At 34.5% G+C, this 12188-nt stretch overlaps 1 protein-coding gene across 1 annotated transcript in view; it reads right to left on the bottom strand.

The window, feature by feature from the left end:
* Positions 1–338: 338 nt before the first annotated feature.
* The window catches only part of LOC136838584 (protein no-on-transient A-like), a 41904-nt gene continuing 30054 nt past the window's right edge, over positions 339–12188 (bottom strand). The window contains exons 5-8 of the mRNA XM_067103789.1: positions 3636–3752; positions 2410–2585; positions 1396–1466; positions 339–1049 (exon numbers count right to left, since the gene is read on the bottom strand). Of these exons, the coding sequence (XP_066959890.1) occupies positions 834–1049; positions 1396–1466; positions 2410–2585; positions 3636–3752 (580 nt within the window). The 3' untranslated portion in view covers positions 339–833. The remainder of the gene's footprint in view (positions 1050–1395; positions 1467–2409; positions 2586–3635; positions 3753–12188) is intronic.

The following is a 12188-nucleotide window of genomic DNA, read 5'->3' as shown; positions in this document are numbered from 1 at the left end:
CTGATGCTACAACAAGAAATTCAAACTATTATTACAATCATTACTAGATACTTTAACCATGACAAGCATTAAAGGACTAGACTTGCATAGGGATGGAAGTAAAAGGTTTGCTGTAAGTAAAATTGATCTGTTCTCTTCATAGCTTTCAAAAATATGCTATTACACAAAATTGTTGAGACATTTCACTACATTAAGTTTCCCTAGCATTCCATAACCTGCTCCCTGAAATGAACATCATCCTCTTAAATGATATAGATTTTGACCAAGAAGAAATCAATCATTCACCAATGGGACCAAATAGAAATCAATCATTCACCAATGGATAGTGAAACAAAATAAAAAAGGACATATTTATTAAATTCTTATGGGTTGTGACATCAAGCATTAGGTAAAACAGAAATTGGGTGTACTGCTTGTTCATGTAACTGTAATATTTACCAAGAGAATTTTAAAACCAGTGAAAAACAAGTCATAAAATAAAAAAACAAAAAACCTTCAACACCACCATACACATTCAAGGTCAATTATAATAGCTGACCATTAATTATTCCAATATACACTTTTCACTACTAGACAATAATTGAGGCTACAAATACAAAGTCTTACAGCATTAACAACCAGTTATAATCTTCAGATTATAGGTTAACTCAAAAACCAATAGAAAGTTCTCCTTTCCAGTCTTATTATCTTACAAACAATGATAATACTAAACACCAAATAATGGTAAAATAAAATATTCTGTTCTACTAGACTAAACCTAAATTTGTATTTAAGGCTCATGACATTTGCCATAATGCCCCTTGGTACCGAGAGAGAGTAAATTCTACATGAGATTAATATCGCTGGCGTTTTGTATCTGGTTCTTCTTTTCCATCACCTCTCTTAATTGCCTGCTGCTGATCTTTACTTTGTATTTGAAGTCGGGCATCTTGTTGGGTTAACTGCTGGTAACGTTCTGTTAGACTGGGTTGTTGCTGCTGCTGTTGATAACGATCACCATCGGGGCCTCCGTAGTCATGACCATATCTGCTTTCTCCATAATCGTAATCCTGAAAGGATTCAATATCGACATGAGATTGCTGGAATGACAAATAACATGCACTGCAACTGAACCATACTGGATAACTCATTCTAGGCCAACAGTAATGACAACCAACCAGAGAAAAAAACCATAGCCCTAAACATTAAACTACTCTTAATGGACATAAGTTAATTGGATGAAGCATGGATGACACACCATTGAGGTCAAAGGCTGAAATACAAAAATGTAACCTATAAAGAAAATACTAGGTGAAAACAAATTTGATGAGTATTAAGAGTTACAATGTTGAACTAAGTCAGCAACAACCTAATTCATTTCTTTGCCACAAACGTAACCTTCTTGAGAATACATACCCTGCCATAGCCAAGGGCATAACCAGCACGCTGCATCATCTGCATACCCTCAGCTTCACGAGCAAGCAACTCTGGGGAAACAAAATAAAATATAATTTAAACTACTTCCTACCAGTCTTTAGGCATTAACTTAATGCAGAGCTACACATTTAAGCTTCTAAAATATATTAGAAAGAAAAATTTATTAAAACAAAACAAACCACTTCCACCTACCTCATGCAAGCCTTTTGGCACCAACTAAACGTGTACGACTGATCATTTAAGCATCTAAACCTTACAGAACAAATACCCTTCCCATACTTAATCTTTGGATAATGCGTAAGTATTTTTGTTCCAAAACCAAACTTGAAAAGGAAATAAGACAACACTCCAAAAAGCTTTAAATACAATCTAAACAAAATGACAATACATGATAATCACGAAAGATTAGCATCTACGTATGGAATACAAAATAGTGCCCTTCTGCAGAGTATATTACCAATGGTTGAATACTATGTCACCCCTAAGCAATTTAATGTTAACCTAAGAAAACAGGATAAAATTCCTTGGTCTCAGCATGTAACAATACATTGAGGAAAACCTCCTCTCCATTAAAAATAAATCGACAGAGGCATACGGCAGATTGGAAAAAATGAAAGAACTTTTATCCCCATATCTGCTATAGCAAAAAAAGGTTAAACTAGAGTATTTTGAAATTCTGTTTTTAAGTTTTCTATTAAAAAAAAAAGAGCTAGCCATTATACACAATAATAATATCTTATCTAAAGTGCTAATTTTACATCCAGTACAACCTATTGATGAGAACTTCAACCAATATTATGTCTCTTGTTTTCATAAGACATGTCACTCCCAAGCCACAAGCCTATCCTAGTCACAGATTAGGACAATATGTTACTGTTTCAAAGGGCATAAAACTTATCAACAATAATGCCCTATATAAAAAAAATTGCTTATTAGCCAAATAGGTTAGGAATAAAATTTTATCTCAAAAACCATCATTGGGTCAAGGCTTACCTCTCCTTAACTTTTCAGTTTCATGCTCATGACGTACTAGATTCATGCGCATTTCCAAGTGTTCAATTTCAGCCTGAAGATCAGATTCCAGCAATGCCTTCTTTTCCCGATACATTTCATAGAGCCTCTTCCACCGAAGGCCGTACTCCCACTCAAAGGAATTTCTTTCGGCGAATCTTTGGAAAGATAAACAAGCATACAGTACAGATTGATCCATCAACTCTTTCCCTACTATCCAAAGCATACTTGTTAATAATACCAAGCACTTTCCTTACAATTACTAAAATGCTTGACCATTACCCTAAAATCTCCTTACATATTCATATCATGATTTTACTCTTCTTTGATGGACACATCCTAAAGATAGCCAAAGCTATAACCACACTGAACTTTACACTGCATGAATATAAAGCTGTATCTTTACAACACTGAATTAATTTTAAAAATCAAACCAGCGTATATTTTTTTTTCCTATTTTACTACGACTCTCAAGTTAACTGGGGGATGAAAAATTTTCATATTTGAAATGCTAATAACTTCTTGAAATTTTCATAACTTCCAAAGTAGATATTATTCATCCAATTGTAAGTTCCGCATATTATCCTATATGGAACGTCTAAAAAATAATGTATAAAAACTTTGCTTATTGTGTCATTTGCAAAACAATGGGAGAATGGGGTTAAAATATCACCCTTAAGCAAGGACATGCCAGACTGAAATAAATCATAACCACCTTGTTAAACATGTGCCACCATGGGCAACAGTTTTGAAATACTGTGCATTATCAGTATTTTGCTACATAAAACATACAACTACAAAGGTTTTATATACACTAAGCAACTTTCAAATTGATTTTACTTCCTTATAAATTAATCCTTACATAACTCAAACCTGAACAAAGGATTACACTTGCTTTACTCAATACCAAAACAGCTGAGACCTACCACAGGTACATTAGCTAAAAACTGTAACTTTCAATAAACTACTAGTCAAAAGAATTTCTATAAGCAATACTTGGTTAGATATACGGTGGTTATTTTACTTTGACTGTAAAGCAACAAATTATGTGTTCAAGTGAAGCACTGTCGAGAGCCTCAACTTGGGTACCAATGTAATGTATGCATCTTTTTAAAATATACAGTACATACACCAGTTTTTTAAATACACATACACAAGTTAATCCTTCAAAAGGATGCACAGCACAGAAAACCAGTTCTCATACTGACCTTGGTCCCTCTTTCCTCTCTCTGTTATATAATGGACTTTTTCCAATAGAAGCTTCAGTCTGGCCTTCCTCTTCATCCTGACCATCCAGTGGTTCAACTACAACTGGGCGTAATGAACTGCAACAATAGAGTTCCAATGAGAATAGAAACTTTTATAATGTACATAATTTTTATATAGTCAGAATTTACTAAAGTGTGGTCTGGCATCACTCACCTTGATGGATATGAAAAATCCCTATAGGCATTTTCCCAAGTGGTTATGATCAACACACTAAACACCCTATTCATTGAATCACAACATGGTATGCTCCGTTATTATACACATTTCTTTGTTTACCTTCTATGCATATTTTTGTATCTTTCTCATACTTGGTAATTACTGTCTCTACCAATTATGCACCAACAAATAAGCTTCCCATACTGTACATCCTCACTTCTGGGAAAATATATTCATTTACTCCTACTGTCCTAAAAGGTTTCCACCAAACCACGATCAAACTCCATTCTCATCACCCCATGTTGTTCAAGTTTATAACCAGACCAAAACAATACACCAGTACATTCTTAGGGGTGGCTGCACTATCCTCTACATGTCTGCCATAACACAACCACTATATCTGACCAGACCTGCCAATTAAACCAACACTAGATTACCAAAATAAAGCCACTTCACCTTGGATACTCCACATTCATTCTTTTCTTTTAAACTGCCACATCAAACCCAATTCATTTCTTGGTCACAATACTGAATACGTGAAGAGTTTAGAAAAACCTTACTGTCAACAACATTATTCTCGTGTAGCTAGGATTCAGGTAGCAACATGTAACAAGGACTTTGCCCAGTAAGAATAATTGGGTACATATTTCATATGAGCATCGAAAGAAGACATTGGCTTCTATGGTGGTATTTCCAATTTATACATTTTAACCACTGGAATTCTAAGCATTACTAATCATACAATATCTTACTTCATCACATGTACAAGGAGTTTGGATTGTCAAAAAGCCAAAATGCATTGTATGTCTCATTAACTTGCTGGTTGTGGTCTGTACAGATTGAAATTTTATACTTTCAGCAGTGTGAACACAGAAACAACTGTATACAAAAATACCAGTTTTACTACAACAACAGTTTACCATAACATACAAACTTACCATAATACTTCTTTCTGCACCTGAATGTGGAAGATTATCACTAAATTTGTTCACTGATTCTCCAATCAATGAAAAGTAATAATTTCACTTAGGTCACACAAAATAACAGCATATTTTGTAACCATTCAACAGTAAGATTATGGCACACCACACCTAGGATTTTACTTTGTATTTTTATGGGTTTCACTGTGCACGACACCAATGAAATTATTTGTATTGTAACGTTCTGTGAATTCTAGATGGCAGTTTATGTAATATCAGCATGTGCAATCCACTAGACCCCTCAAGTTAGGCCAATACAGATATAAGGATATGGAGAAAACAGAGTGATTGTGATACACCAGCATAAGAAAGAAAACCACAAATCTCAATCAAGATATAAATACAATTTGCAGCAAAAAATCACAAGTGATTGTCCCCTACATCTCCCTCAGCCCCTTGGGTATGTGTAAATGTGTTAAGTCTGCAAGACATTTTTGTAGTACAGGAGGATATGAAGAGGAAATATAAGCATTAAAGAAGTGAGATGAGAAAATAAGTGTGGTGAAAATTCAAAACTGAGGTGCAGGTGTAAAGGAGGGATGAGGTAGGCAGGATAAAATAACGACAAGAACTGAACCAAGGACAAAAACTTTAAATTGAGGAAATGTGAACACGGACTTAGTACCCAGTTCTATGGGGAAGTAAATGCAGAGAAAGGCTAATGAGCACAAGCAGCTCAACTTTAATTTGGCATAAGGAGCAATGTAAGCAGATGAATCAGAGGAATAAATGTTAACTGGTAAAACATTATACTGGATACAGTAGGTCATCGACTTACGGCGGGGGATCCATTCCAGCGCCACGCCATAAGTTGGTGGCTTGCTGTTACTGGTGCTTATGGCGAGGTAACTTGATGTTGCATTAAGTTACAGCGCCATAAACTTGATGCCTATTCTTGTCGTTAGTGATGTCAATAGCGCATATGGCACCATAACTTGATGCAACACCAAGTTACAGCACCGTAAGATCAAATCCGCTGTAAGTCAGTGTCGCACTACAAGTAAAGGTCATAGTAGAATTTTTATCAAAATCAAAAAGTCAAAGAAGCTGGCATTAAGATTAAAAGGGGGAGCCCAGTGTGGGTTTACACACGGAAAAGGGTGTAAGGGGCCTGTCAGAAAGGGACCTTACTACCTTTTTTTTTTTTTTTTTTTTTTCACACTAATGCAGCACTTCAAGGCTGTTACTGGCACCTCAGTCATTTTGTTTAGTCAAGCAAATGAAACTCAGAGTTCTACCAAAAGCCATTGATTATGGATGTAATGTCAACAATGAGCATGGCTGACTCTAGATAGCCAATTTTTTTAGTCCAGGAAAGACTTGGAACTATAATCATGAACCTACTTATGAACGAGTTGTATTCCGGACCACTGTTCGTATCTTGAATTGTTCATAAGTTGGTTTTTAACCATTTCGCTTACTGATGTCGGATATAAACATCATACAACTTAAACTTCGCTTACTGTTGATGTACACAAATGTTGACAAAAGGAAAAAAAAAAATTACACACCAGTAGACAAGATAATCATTTTTAGCAAGTGTTCCTGTTTTCTAATACATACAGTATGTAACATAAGTTTATTTGTTTTGTATAGTTTTAGGTTGTTATTTGATATGGATGCCAATTATTTTACAGAAAATTTACAGAAAACTGTCATTTATTTTTTCCTAAATTCCTTAGTTAATTACAGCTTTTACATTACAAAACTACGTAATTCATCTGGGTATATTACAGATTTATGACAATGACTTCATTGCAAATATTTTTTTGGCTAATTTTTGGGGGAAAGTGAAAAATTTTTCATGTCTCGTAATTTCTACTCATTTCACCCAGAAGTTTTGGGAGGATTTTTGACATTGTATAGAGCAATCATTCAGCTGCAAAATGAAACAAATTAAGCAGCCTACCTTGAAACCTATCTGAGCTACGTGTCTTTGGGGGAAAAAAAGGGGGGGTATAAACATTTTTTTTGTGGGAACTGCGTCGGTTAATGGCAATTTTCTTACAGAAAAGACAACACTACCTTGTCATTCACTTTTTCAAAATACCGTAATTGTAAAAAGAAATATTTACAATTACAGCTTCCTGCTTTGTAATAAGTAGGTAATTTATGTGGGTTCACAATGGACAAAAAACGAAGACTATTGCAATTAGGTGATTTTGGGGGGAAGGGAGAAAGTGCAAAAATTTGCTCAAATCATAATTTCTACTCATTATTTCACCTACATATTAGTTATTTTCGGGGAATCTTAAATTTTCACGCTTACTGCTCGAGTCACTGACACTGCCCACAGATGTAACTCTTTATAAATTGTAAGCACAAGAGTTAATATGTGGTGCATAATTTTAGATGATGATGTTACACTCCCGAGTTAATTCGAGAGGCATAGATTATGCTATTTTTTAACTGTCCAGTATTTTTAAATCATGCAGTACTGTAAGGAATTACTTTGAATGCTAGAAAGATAAAAATAAAATAAAATTTAGATTCAAGCAACATTCAAAATTTAATAATTTTTCCATTCTTTGAAAGTTATGAACTTGTGAGAGAATTTTGCAGGAGCAGCGTCTGACATTGGAAGTTCATAAAGTAAATAATACACACTGAACCTACTGACAAAAATATACTGAATATGGAAAATGGGACACAGAAAATGGTAATTCACCAGTCAAAACAGGAATATAGAAATAAGTAGGAATATTTTACGAATATGAACGAGTATTCGTGTGATTATAAGAATACATGGTAGTTAATCATGAGAGTACTCGAGACAATCAGGGAAGGAGTTAAACAGGAGATTCTTCTTCATCCTTGTGTTCTTCTGTTCTTTGCAAAATTTTTTACTAGCAGAATATGCATAGAGAGCAAAATTTGAACTTGTGATCCTTTGTATCAATGAATGTTAAATAGGGTGGTGTCTGTATACAACTGAAAAAGTTAATCACTAAATAAGAATTCAGAAATAAAGATGTTTTTCAGGACAACTTAGGCTTAAAATATCATAAAATTCCCACTACCAAGCACTTGGGTGGGTGTACTCAACTGGAATGGATTTATGAAAACTTGAATAACAGCCAATCACTGGGACACTTCCACACATTCAGCACTTGAGGAGGTGAAAAGAAGTTGTAGTAGTTGGACAGCAAAAAGGAAGAAAGGAAGTGGGAAAAGCTCAAGTAAAAGGCTAAAAACAGGGTACAGCTATGGGCCAAAGAGATGCTGCAAACAACCTTTAACAATGCCTACAGTGCACAACTTGAGGTGCACTGACGACACTAACACCCTAGGGTGCACTCTAAAGTTTTTGTTAATGTATGCTATAAGACCTTACAAACAGCATAGAAATGCTGCTGTTTTGACAAAGTCTACAAAAATCCTTGCCATACCTTAACCTTTGACAGTAATTCATAGATACAATTTACCACCCATGTTAACAACGCTGTGATAGATTGCTAGAGGTTTCGACCTACTATCCTTCTTATGCAGCAAAATGTTGCTCGTATGACACGTGGAGGGAAAGAGTGTGGCCCTAGAAAAAAGCTAACGATAAAACCAATAAATATGCAATGTGGCGAGTGACGATGATGCACAGAAGAATGTAAAGGTATTCTGAAGATCAAGTCAAGTGGAATGCACAAAAAACTACCACCTTCTCCTCATATCATTATTTATGAATATTCCAACTGGTCTTGTATGAAGCCAACTCATTTTCTTTCTAACAGTAAGCTGAAAACTGATGACCTTACAAAACATATGCATATGGTGCTTTCCAAAAGGACAGCTTGAAACACTTAATAGACTAATAGACTGAATTGTCAAGTGTGACCTCAAAGCAACTTATGATGGAACTAACTGATACACTATGTTGAGTGCTGTGTAGCATACAATTTCTTGAGCAATTAAAAGTTATGATTGAACTGAATTGTATTAGTATAGCTAGACACATGGGACTGGCTTGTTGCAAAAGTAGATACTGAGCAAGTGTTATACTTCGGTGGTAATCTACTACTTCTGTGGAGTTACACAAAAAATCAGATTCAAGTGCAAGGTTGTGAGACAGTAATGCTGACTGGGGATAATGCACTTTGTCAATGACATTCATAAAAATACAATGGTTGCACATATACTGCTGTGGTAAAAACCCACCCTCAGAAACACTAAAAAATACAATAGTAAAAAAAAAAAAAAGTAGCAGTCAAGATGTCAAATGCTCAACCTACTATGATCACTGCCTCATACAATGAATAGCCACCAGGAAACATTATGCAAACACACCACGATAGCAACTGAGAACAATGTAATGCACTTACATAGCAAATCACTAGCATGGAGTGTCTATTTGAAAAAGTTTTAATTTTCTGAAGATGTATACACTTAACTAGCAGTACGTGAAAAACAATACATTTACCTTACGAGGTTTTAATAAATGCCTGGAAAGCCAAATACGAATAAAATTTGTAACCAATACTTTGATTATTTGTGCACTGTTTTTAACATTGTACTTCACGAGTTTTAAAGTTCACAGCTGTGTTTACTTGCAGATTTGGCATAAATTAAAAATATTAAGTTATAAAAAAGGGACTAAATGCACTAAATATAATACACACACAGTAAAAGTCTGCATCAATGAAATATTTCAGCCCACCCCTTTTCCATCATAGCAGAAACTTTGTGTTCTTACTTTTGACCCAATTTCACATAAAACGAAAAAAATTTTTTGCAAGACATGTCAGTTATGGTGCCTGTTGGAAGTGTGCCCTTTGACTCCAGTCTTGATTGATTACTTTCACACCATGGAAGCAGTGCCTGGACAGAATATAAACTTCACAGTACATGGGCACACAATAATGTCTAGACTGAAGAGTGACAGTAGCTCTGAGTAAATTTATAATTTGTAACAAATGTGGTGGAGTGCTGAGTGTTTACAGTCACCATCCTACTTATGAACATTCATGTTATGCACATTCCGACTCCATTTGTCTCTTCCAACAAGTTTTGTGGCCTGCACATTATTCATTTCTTCGGCCATAACTATAACCTTAAATTTAGTGGCATACTTTTTTTAACACCTTCTTCCTTGTTGTGTGAAGGATAAATACAAGTTTTTTGTTCTACTTATGATAATCACCACTGAAATTTAAAAAGTTTTTAAGGAGATCACCACTGAAAATTAAAAAGTTTTTAACACGTCAACAACTATAACGCAACTCATTAGTTAGTTATAACAACTAAGATGGGCAAACAGCTGTTTCTCGATTCATAATATCAGTACTTGCTGCTGTTTTTGCCAGTGTCTTGCACACAAGTTTTTAAGCATGTCTGAATGTTTGAAGATTTGCATTTAACCAACCGAATTTTTACTTACAGGTTTGTTTGTTTGTTAAAAACCAACAGTTATAATATGCATTAACACACATAATATGCATTAATAGCGGCATCTACCAAAACTGGGACAGGCATAGAAAGCCTAGCCTAGTATAATCTACAGAAAAAAAAAAAAAAAAAACTGACACTTGAGCATAGCCTCATATAATCTACCAAAAATGCATCTCACACTATAAACAGTATGATATTTTTTTGGACAAAACTTTAAGGATCATAGGACACAAGTTCAGATGATACACGATTATATGGGCAATTCTTTATGACACTATTTTATTTATGGTGCAACCTTCAGACTTTCAATCACACTGAAATAGGCATGAAGAGTATGGCACCTTTAAAATGACATTATAAACCAACTTGCAAACCATTCAAGATACAGACAGCCATCTGAACATAACTCGTTCGTAAGCTGGGTAGTGACTGTATTTGAAATTACTTATCTTTTGAAAAGATATTTTGGGTAGATAGTCCAAAACATTGCTGTTGAAAGTTGATGAGGTGAAAGATTGATGAGGTATTAAGTGCTAACAAATTACCAATAAGGTCTCAAGTTCTAAGTATTAAGTGCTAACAAATTACCAATAAGGTCTCAAGTTCTAAGTGTTACATATAACCTCCTAAATGTCCCTAAGTGTTCTGTCTGTAAATTAAAAAATAAAAAATTGAAAATATGATAATTCAAATTGCTATACAACTGATTTTAAAAGAAATTATGAATATTTCAAGTGAGGTTTTGCACCTTAGGCTAGGAATGCTATGATCTGTAATGAATCAGTCTCAAAAGGAAGATCCCACACAGCAATCCCCCTTGCAATATATAGAACTTGCAGAGTATCTTGAATAACAATCACATTTGGGACCAAAATTTCAATTATTTTTTATAAGCCACCACTGGAGAGCTACACGTTGCATGTACCAGCCTAACAGCTCAAGATTCATCACCAAACCTTAACTATGGCAATATATACAAAACATATGTCTATTCTTACTGTCACAGGCATGAATGTATGGGAACAGAAATTACTGGCTATAGAACTTGACTAAATTCTAAGTACAAAACTTTTCCAGATTCCATGATATGAATCGTGCAGTGAATGAGACTTAAAAATCTGAGAAGCAAAAGACCAAATAGATAGTAAACAGATGGAAATGAGAAACAATTAAGACGATATTTGATATTTTAATATTCAACATCCATGGAAGACGATATTTGATATTTCAATATTCAACATCCATGGTAATATAATCGACAGGGTCAAACTCAGTAAAAGACTTGGGAGTACTAAACTGAGTACCTTCAAAATACCTCCTCTAAGATCGATTTTCAAGATATTAAAAATAAGTGACTGCTACACCAAACACAACAGAAGTTACAAGTAAAGAACTACCATCAAATGGTGTTTTATCAAGCAGCAAGTCTCAGGGCACATTCTATGCTGGAGTAGGCAGAAAACAACACAAACATGCTAACAAATAATTGAAATTACTCATTTTAGATCATTTTATGTGAACTAAAATATGTAAAAGGGTCTGCAGGGCCAGCATTGTGTTAATTTTAGTTAATAAAAAAAAAAAATACCCCTGATAATCAGAGGAAAACTTGGATAATGCAAGAGAAGTATGCACTCTTCTTTTTGTAAATCCCACCTCCAAGAAATTTTACTCAACATTAGTGGATTTTTTTACAACCACAACTCGTAGCTATTATTATATCTAAAAGATAATACAATATCCTTCTATTACAATGGGCTTCCAATATGGTAGTTTCTATTAATGCAGATGTTTACTGTACATTCAGCTGACCAGTAGAATATACAAATTAAAATGTCAATAGTGACAAAGTTAAACCACCTTTAAATGATGTACACAGTCAAGCAAAACGAATGTGTAGAAAGTCAAAAGTACAACTTTTCTTTATACAAATCCACGGATCTTACATAGTGTTACTGATGTAGTTTAAACAACATG

This window comes from Macrobrachium rosenbergii, chromosome 5 (genome assembly GCF_040412425.1).
Source record: "Macrobrachium rosenbergii isolate ZJJX-2024 chromosome 5, ASM4041242v1, whole genome shotgun sequence".
NCBI classification, from domain to species: domain Eukaryota; kingdom Metazoa; phylum Arthropoda; class Malacostraca; order Decapoda; family Palaemonidae; genus Macrobrachium; species Macrobrachium rosenbergii.
The sequence above is the reverse complement of the archived record's forward strand: the minus strand, read 5'-3'. Positions and strand labels throughout refer to the sequence as shown.